At 55.3% G+C, this 8,219-nt stretch overlaps 3 protein-coding genes across 3 annotated transcripts; 1 reads left to right on the top strand and 2 right to left on the bottom strand.

The window, feature by feature from the left end:
• Window positions 1–389: 389 nt before the first annotated feature.
• QBC33DRAFT_527393 (major facilitator superfamily domain-containing protein) lies at window positions 390–2,899 on the top strand. Its single transcript, XM_060426975.1, has 8 exons — window positions 390–901; window positions 954–1,011; window positions 1,070–1,196; window positions 1,262–1,421; window positions 1,482–1,895; window positions 1,970–2,181; window positions 2,252–2,432; window positions 2,501–2,899. Exons 1-8 carry the CDS (start codon window positions 689–691, stop codon window positions 2,729–2,731), a joined length of 1,596 nt encoding a protein of 531 aa, XP_060287479.1. The 5' UTR covers window positions 390–688; the 3' UTR covers window positions 2,732–2,899.
• Window positions 2,900–2,944: 45 nt separating this feature from the next.
• QBC33DRAFT_576029 (aldehyde reductase) lies at window positions 2,945–4,165 on the bottom strand (the record flags this gene model as incomplete). Its single annotated transcript, XM_060430874.1, has 4 exons — window positions 2,945–3,299; window positions 3,389–3,564; window positions 3,646–3,971; window positions 4,144–4,165. 4 exons carry the CDS (start codon window positions 4,163–4,165, stop codon window positions 2,945–2,947), a joined length of 879 nt encoding a protein of 292 aa, XP_060287478.1.
• A 179-nt stretch (window positions 4,166–4,344) lies between these two features.
• On the bottom strand, window positions 4,345–7,855 carry QBC33DRAFT_238878 (uncharacterized protein). The gene is made up of 3 exons (XM_060422899.1): window positions 7,403–7,855; window positions 6,934–7,328; window positions 4,345–6,878 (listed from the first exon to the last, which is right to left on the bottom strand). Exons 1-3 carry the CDS (start codon window positions 7,514–7,516, stop codon window positions 4,784–4,786), a joined length of 2,604 nt encoding a protein of 867 aa, XP_060287477.1. The 5' UTR covers window positions 7,517–7,855; the 3' UTR covers window positions 4,345–4,783.
• Between the last annotated feature and the right edge of the window lie 364 nt (window positions 7,856–8,219).

Here is an 8,219-nt window from a genome sequence, read left to right as displayed (position 1 = left end):
GGATACACCAAAACTGGGCACTCCGTGACAGCATTATAGCATTAATAGCTCTGGATATATGAGCCTTGACATGCCACGTTGAATGCCCAGTTGAACATCAAAAGGTCATATTCTGGACCCTCTGATCGACCAAGCCGATTCCTAAAACGGGACCGAGTTCTCCGTTTACCATGCAGTAGTGGCCTCTCCAAGACCTCAAAGGCATGCCAGCCTCAGCCAAAGTCCACCCCGAAAACCTGGGGGTTCTAGGCTTTTTGCGGATCTGTTCCGCCTGCCCCAGCGGTAATGAGCTCGGCACTTTTCATCACGCCCCCACTACCCCGAAATAAGCAGGAGTGCAAGAAATCTGGTCGATCGGGCTGCGGGGTAAGGCCACTCGATTATCGACTGACCGGGCGCTACTGGCCGTTGAAGGGGCGCCAAGCCGTTCGTTTGGGGTAGACCCTCCTACGTAGCAGCCGCTGACGACATGGAACCCCACTGCGGCCGTCTATCACCCCGGGAAATGTTGGCCACCGCCCAGGAACATTGGCGGCATGCATGGTTGCTGACCCTGGCTATGGATCGACCAGGGGCGAGAAAGCATGAGCGAGATGGGCGTCTTTATAACTGGCCCTTTCTTCCTGGCCCCCCGGTTTCTTACTATTGACGGTAAACTTGGTCGCAGTTTCATGTCTAGCAGTTGACGATGGCTTCCTCCAGTCCCTCATCCGAAAAGACGGCGTTGGCCGAGGCAGAGATTGGCCAGCAGCCCGAGCATCATGATGCTCACCACCGTCATGACCACCACTTGCGTTCCAAGGAGCTTGAAGAAATTGAGCGTATAGATGCATTGGCCACGGCGCAAGGGACGACACTCGAGTCCTTCGCTCACTTGGACGAGAAGAAGATATTGCGAAAGGTTGGGCGAGGATGGTGGTTCTCGATCGAAACAGGACTAACCTCTCGTGAAGATGGACCTGCGTCTGATCCCGATGCTTGCGCTTCTCTATCTCCTTTCGTTCCTTGACCGTAAGCGTTCATCTCGACACAACGGAGCTTGCAAGTTTCCTTCTAACCGTTCCTGCAGGTGGAAATATTGGCAACGCAAAGATCGAAGGGTTGCAGGAGGATCTCGGGATGCGCGACCACGAATACAACTGGTGCCTCACCGCATTCTTCTTCACATATGCCGCCTTCGAAGTCCCGAGCAATATGTACGCACACACATTTCCTCTTCTCAGCATTTCAGACAGAAAAGAGATACTGACACGGAATGAAGGCTCCTGAAGAAGCTCCGCCCCAGCCGGTGGCTGCCTTTTATCATGGTTGGATGGGGCACCGTCATGACTCTGATGGGCATTGTCAGGAACTATCACGGCCTGTTGATTGCTCGCCTCTTTCTGGGCGTGGCGGAGGCCGGTCTCTTCCCCGGTGTCGCTGTAGGGCATCCATCTGCACCGTCACACCTCTGCCGTCAAAGTGCTGACCCCTAGTCGTAGTACTATCTAACCATGTGGTACTGCCGCCACGAGATCCAGTTCAGGCAGGCCCTCTTCTTCTCCGCCGCGTCTATAGCCGGGGCCTTCAGCGGCCTCCTGGCCTTTGCCATCTCCAAGATGGACGGCGTTGCCGGACTGGAGGGGTGGCGGTGGATCTTCATCCTCGAGGGCATCGCGACTGTGGCAGTTGCCATCATGGCCTTCTTCGTCTTGCATGATTTTCCCGAGACGGCAACCTTCCTCACCGAGGAGGAGCGTGCTTTCGTCGTCTTCCGCCTGAAATATCAGGGGCAAGCTCAGGCCAAGGGCCAGAACCAGGCACGCGTTGCTGAGGCTGACGAGTTCAAGTGGAAGTACGTCCGTCAAGCATTCGCTGACTGGCAAATTTGGGTCAACATCTTCGTTTATTGGGGTGTGAGTGATTGTGCTTCCCTTCCCATAAATAATCTCGGGCGTGCATTGATCGCTGACGCGCAATGAGCATACAGATCGTCTGTCCCCTGTATGGGATCAGCCTCTTCCTCCCAACCATTATCGCCAACCTAGGATATACGGCTAGCAAGGCTCAGCTCATGACTGTGCCGATTTACATAACCGCGGCCATTCTAGCCGTGATATTCGCCTATATCTCGGACAAGGTTGGCAAGAGGAGCCCCTTCATTATCGCCTTCCTCTGCGTCATGATTGTCGGGTTTTCCATGTAAGTCTCGCACCCTGAAGATGTCTCGAAACGGCCAGTGCGGTGTGGTTTATTTTAACCCGAAACACAGGTGTATATCCGTCGACCCGACAGAGAAGCCTCGCGTCGTCTACGGTGGCGTTTTCATCGCCGCATGTGCCATCTATCCCGCATTTCCTGGCGTCATTACCTGGCTGGCCAACAATCTATCCGGCAGCTACAAGCGGAGCGTGGGAATGGCCATTCAAATCGGTGTCGGTAACCTTGGCGGCGTAAGTTCTCGCGAGTCAAAATGACTCTCGTCCCCTGAGAGACATTGATCGATCTAACTCGAGCTTAGGCGTTCGCCTCGAACTTCTACCGCGCACCGGATAAGCCGCGCTACATCCTTGGCCACGGCTTGGAACTTGGGTTTATCTCTGCGGGTATAATTGCGGCGTTGATCTTGGTCGCGGGCTATTCGCGAGTCAACAAGAATCGGGAGAGGAAGATGGCAGAGGGCAATGATTATAGCGTCGAGGAGCTTTCGGGTATGGGCGATAAAGCATGCACCTTCCGGTATATGTACTGAAACCCTCGCGGATGGCCAGCTTGGTATGAAAGTAGAGATAACAGCCACGAGCAGGTTGGGGGCGGTTCATTCATGATAAATAAGAAGGCCCTATAACTCTGTGACCTAGTTTCTAGCTGAAGCTAAAAGCAACCGGAATTAATGCTCCAATACAAAATTCTTTGTCCATGTATCCCCGGGGAAGCCCGTCATCCACGGTAATCTAATTAGTTACTACTTAGAAATGGAGTTCCAGATGTCATCTATAGCAGCGACAACATGGGCAGGGAGTGGTCCTTTGGCAATACCCGCCAGGTTTTGCTCGAGCTGCGACGGCCTGCTCGCACCAAGAATGACGCCGTCACCAAGCCCGAGACTCGAGTGGTGGTAGATCCACCGCAAGCTCGCCTCCGCATTGGAGATATCCAAGGGCTCGATCGTCTCCCTGACACGAGCAATGGCATCATGCATTTCCTTCTTGTCGTACTGAGCCCGGAAGAATTGACCCATGACGTTTCCTTCTTCAAAGCGAGTGCCCTGGGTCTGTCCGGCAGTGAACTGGCCCGTAAGAAAACCGCCGGCTAGGGGGCTGTTGTTGTTGTTGTTGTTGTTGTTGTTGTGTAAGAAGGAGCATTGTCGGAAGATGTCAACTATAGAGCGAGGATGGATACCTCTTACCTAAACGCATTGAATGATATCCCATTCTTGCGAAGAACTGGAAACAATGTCTCCTCTACTCCACGACAGATGAGGTTATACTGGCCCTGGTAGACGCTCGGTTTGACGTAGCCTTTGCGCTCGCATATTTCGATGAACTCGGTCAGCATATCTGGAGAGAAGTTGGATACTCCGAGCTGTCAAGACATGTCAGAATATGGTAATGTTAGCTTCTGTGCTACGATCCATCTGAAAGATGAAGTTTGAAAAAATCGGACCTTCTTAAACAACCCCCTCTTATACTGAGCATCTAGACCGGCAGCTTGCGCCTCTAGAGGAGTCTGGAGGCCGGGCATGTGGCAGTACAGCACGTTGACCGAATTAGCCGGGGCATCATGCATCCCCAATCTCTCGTAACTCTCCTTCAGTGATTTCTCGATGGCGGCAGGCTGGAGCGAGCCTGAAGCATCACCAACGCAGAGGATCTTCGTGTCGATGGTGAAGCCCTGTCCCGCCGCGTCAGCTTTGCCTAGCAACATCTCGAAAGTTCCGGGGTTGGTTGGTGGGTAGCGGCCGGCGGTATCGAGTCTGGTGATGCCCAGTGCTCGCAGCGTCTGGGCGTGGTGTAAGTGCTGCCAATCGAGGCTGAGCCATGGCGAATGTTCGAGTCTGGGACATCCAAGTGGTAGGTGGTCTTTGAATCTCGCCTTTGTTTTTCTTTCCTCAGTTGCGTGACCAGGATATCCAAGTGGTCTGGCTGGCTGACAAATAATTACAGGTTGTTGGACATGCAGCCATGAGAACCTGACCACGCTAACAATTGCGGATCGAGGTAGCAAGACTTGATTTAATATGATCGGTTAATGGCTGCCGAGAAACAGGGCAAAGTCATAAACCCTAGCCCCTGGAAAAAGGGAGTGGGAAAATACAAACAACAAACAAGTGGGCGTATAAAATGACCGTCTTTGATTATTCTTTGCTGGGTGGCATGATGGGAAAACGCTTAGTGGCCTGATCCTAAGTACTATTGCGTCAAGAAGAAAATGATAAATATAGGAAAAGGGGCGTCTTCATAATGAGAATGCCAGCATGAGTAAAGGAAGGCATAATAACAGTGGTCGTTCGACTATGTAAGTCAGTTAGAGGGCTGCGGAGTAATGGGCCACCAATACATAATTCCATGTCGTAATTAGAAGCACTCGAAGTCGTCAACGCTGCTCTTTCGTCTTGATGCTGTATCGCCCAGCGAACGGGGCCAGCTGACTCATTGCATTCGGCAGCATTCCATTCGGCAGCAATCCATAAGGCAGCGAGCAATGGCAATGAAGCTTTGTCATGAGAACTCGTATTTTCTGTTATATGACGCAAAACGCTGTGCTGCTTTCTCCAAACGCAACAAAACAAAAAGCGGACGCGTCAATCTACATCCATACTTCCCGACGACGTCGGGAGTGTGGTTGCGACGGTTATCGATGGAGGGTCATCGTCCTCCCGTTTTCCCCCATCCGACATGAAAGAACTGTTATGGTTTCCTTCTCGCTCCCCACCGACGCCGATTCCGCTGCAGAGCCTGTACTCGCCGTCCTCTTTCCGCTCGATGATCCCTTCGTCCAGCGCCCACTTGGCCAGTAAACGGTCGACTCCCAGCCTCTGTGCCTCCCCCTTTTCCATATGCCTGCCCACGTGTTCTGTCCATTCGTCCCACGACCCCGGCCCCTCAAAGACGGTCTGGCAGTCTGACTTGGGACAGGCGGACCGCTGAGGCGGCTGCCGGCGAGTGACGAGGCATGATTGGTGCATCTCCTTGACGTGGGAATCCCACTCCACCTGCAGCTTACTGTCGCCCTTCGCCAGGGCCTTTTTGATGGCAAACGGCGCATGCATTCGCCGTAGATGCTGTGTAAACAGGTCTTTCCGGTTGAACTCGTTCCCCTTCCCTTCGGCCGTAGATTGCGGACACGACGAACATCGGTAATATTGCAGGCACAGATGCTGGGAGGCGATGTGTCTTTTCCACTCGTTCTTGGAGCCGAACGTGCTGACACAGCCGGCAAAGGAGAAGGCGCAGGGAAACGGTCGCGTGTGCGCGGCAGCAATGTGCTTCCGGAGAGAAGACGAGTCCTTGAACGGGGCGTGGCTGCAGAGGGTGCACCGCGTCTCCTGCCTGGGCGTTGTCTGTTTCAGGAATGACCTCCTCGCCTTGGGCTTCGAGGCCATCATGTTGTAAGCAGCGCTGCTGTGGTAGTCGTCGGCGCCCGAGTCATGGGCATCAGGCGAGGAATCCAGGGGTTCCTCGCGTGGCCTCACGTCGATATTGTCACCAACTCGTGTGCCGTGGGGATCGGCCTTCGAAGGGGTTCCGTCATGGTTATGTCGGACGTGACTCAAGGCCTTCAGCTGCTCGGCCGCCTCCTGCACTTCTGCAGAGTCTTCGACGTCGTTTTTGGCGCCGCCGATGCCGGGCAAGCTCTGGCGACCATGCGGCAATGCGGCCGAGCCTGCTGATACCCGGGCGGCAGGCAGTGGTTCTCGGGCATGATTTTCTTGGCGCAGGGGGGTCTCGGGCTGCACGGCGGGGTAGTGGCTCGACGGCTCCCGCCGAGGTACGGCCGGACTGCTCGCTGCGACTTCGCGGGCTTCGAGGAGAATCCGGCCGTCTTCGACCTCCTTCTCAGTGGCCGTGACCGTGTTTACGGAAGATGACCCGACGAGGCTCTTGTAAAGGTGAATCATGTTGTGCGAGCTGATGTAGCCCAAGAAGCAACATACTTTATCGTGCTGCACGACATTCCAAATCGACTGCGGCATCGATATCAGCAGCATTGTTGGGGGCCCGAGAAACATGCCCTCGACCGTGATATTCGATGCTGCAGGTGGCGTGTTGTTCAGCCACTGGTTGAAGAAGGTCATGTCCGGACTTGCATCGCCGACAAATGTCGTACAGACGAGAACCCTGGCCTCATCGAATGTCAAGCTCACAACAGTACCCGGCTTGATCAGCTGATCTTCTTTACTGAGTCTTGAATTCTGAATGTCCGCATCGGTAGAGTTGGGAGGGGATTGGCCTTGGGCTTGGGCAGCTCTCGGAGACAAGGGTGCTATGCTCAGGCCTTGACCCTTTCCGGCAGTCAGGCTGAAGAATACCGGCGTCTTGTCCTGGGCTGGGTGGTTGGGTTTGCCAGTCCCGTTTGCCAGTCGCGACTGGGAGGCTTCTTGTTGCCTCAGGGCCAACATATCCTCATAGAGACGCTCTGCACTGAATGGCTTGCTGGCGGTGCTCAGCTTCAGCAAGGACTCGGTTAGACTGGCCGTAAAGGACTGGGAATCAGAATCTCTCGAGCCCTGTTCCGGGCTGTAAGCAGCAATGGCCTGCTTGAGGCCGTGGCTGCCGACCGTCGCGGCGTCTGGCACGGCGCACGAGTCGAGAAGAAGTAGAATGTCCGACTGCGCATCCTCAAAGTGACAGCGCACACCATCCCATTTCAGCTTGGCGGCTTCCTCGCGGGAACTGCTGCAGCGGAGGAGTCAGTGGGAGCGGGTCGGGTCCCTTGAGCGATTGTACTCACGATGCCCAATAGAGCCGGTTGTCTGGTCCCACATGGCCGTGGCCGGCGTAGTAGATGATCAAGAGATGGTCGGGCCGGGCGTGCTGGAGAAACGAGACCATCCGGGCGCCAAGCTTGATATAGGGGTTGGGTACAGTTGGGATGCACCACTTTTCGGTGTGGTAGTGGTATTCCTCGCGGAAGACTTTCTCGAGGGAGAGAAGCTCCGATTCGACCGACGCGTCCTCCTCCCACCGCAACATCAAGACGGACACGGCGGTATAGGGGGATTTGCGGCTCTGGCGGTCGATGAACATGGCGGCATCTTGCAGATGGCGGGCGAAGGACTCGAAATCATGGCGCTCCGGCACGGCGGGGGCTGCGTCCTGGGGGGTAAGGCAATGCTGGGTCGGAATCTGCGGTGAGAGAAAAAGTCGTGTCAGTGGGAAGTCAGGGAGCATAGCATGACTGGGGGCAGTGGACCACCAACGTTCTCGACCGGAAACGGCTGGGCAGGCGACGCGGGCGGCGGGTGCGCGGATTGTTGGGTTGGCGGTTCGGGGATCTTTGGGGCCAACCTTCTCCGTTTCGATGAGGGCTCCATACCGGACGACGACAACAGCGGACGATTGGCGGCAAGGCAGTCGACTTAGAAGAACCGTCAGGCCGGTCGGGCCGGAAGCGGAAGCGATTGCCCGAGGAGACAGAAGGGTCCGAATTGGTCAAGGACGGTCGAAATCTCACAGCAGGATTGCGGAGAGAGAAGAGGGAGGCGGATGTGAGATGAGGTGAGGCCGTTTTGGGTGTGGGACGGGGAGTAAGGCTGTGTGGTTTAGCTGGGCAGGGCCAGTGACCAGTCGGCTCTGAATTAGCCTCGTGGATGGGGAGGACTAATGGAATGCAAAAGGGGGGCTGTCTGCTGTCTGTCCAACCAGAGGCCGTCCTGCCACCTCGAGGGCGCGCACGGGCCATGCAGATGACGCCAGGCTACTACACAGTAGGTACCTAGGCCGGTTCTTTTCTGCTTCTCTCTCTGCCTTGTCTGCCGCCTTCCATTGTGCGCCTTGTCTCCTCCCATTGTTTCCCCAACGAAGGACACAATTGTTCCCTCTAAAGAACCACCACATTGTTTTCGAGGATTGAAGTCTCCTACCAAGGTTGTCAGTCAGTGGAGGTAGGTACCTAATCTTCAGTGCCAGCGACTCCGGGCACATTTTGTTCCTGCCTAACGCATCCCTGGTTTTGCCAGCCTTGATGCCCTACCCCGCAACCTACACCTACCTTCCGTCGTTCTCGCTCTCTGTGGT

Source organism: Phialemonium atrogriseum, assembly GCF_030411735.1.
Source record: "Phialemonium atrogriseum strain 8032-3 unplaced genomic scaffold QBC33scaffold_3, whole genome shotgun sequence".
Classification (NCBI taxonomy): Eukaryota; Fungi; Ascomycota; class Sordariomycetes; order Cephalothecales; family Cephalothecaceae; genus Phialemonium; species Phialemonium atrogriseum.
This window is presented reverse-complemented; position numbering and strand designations above follow the sequence as displayed.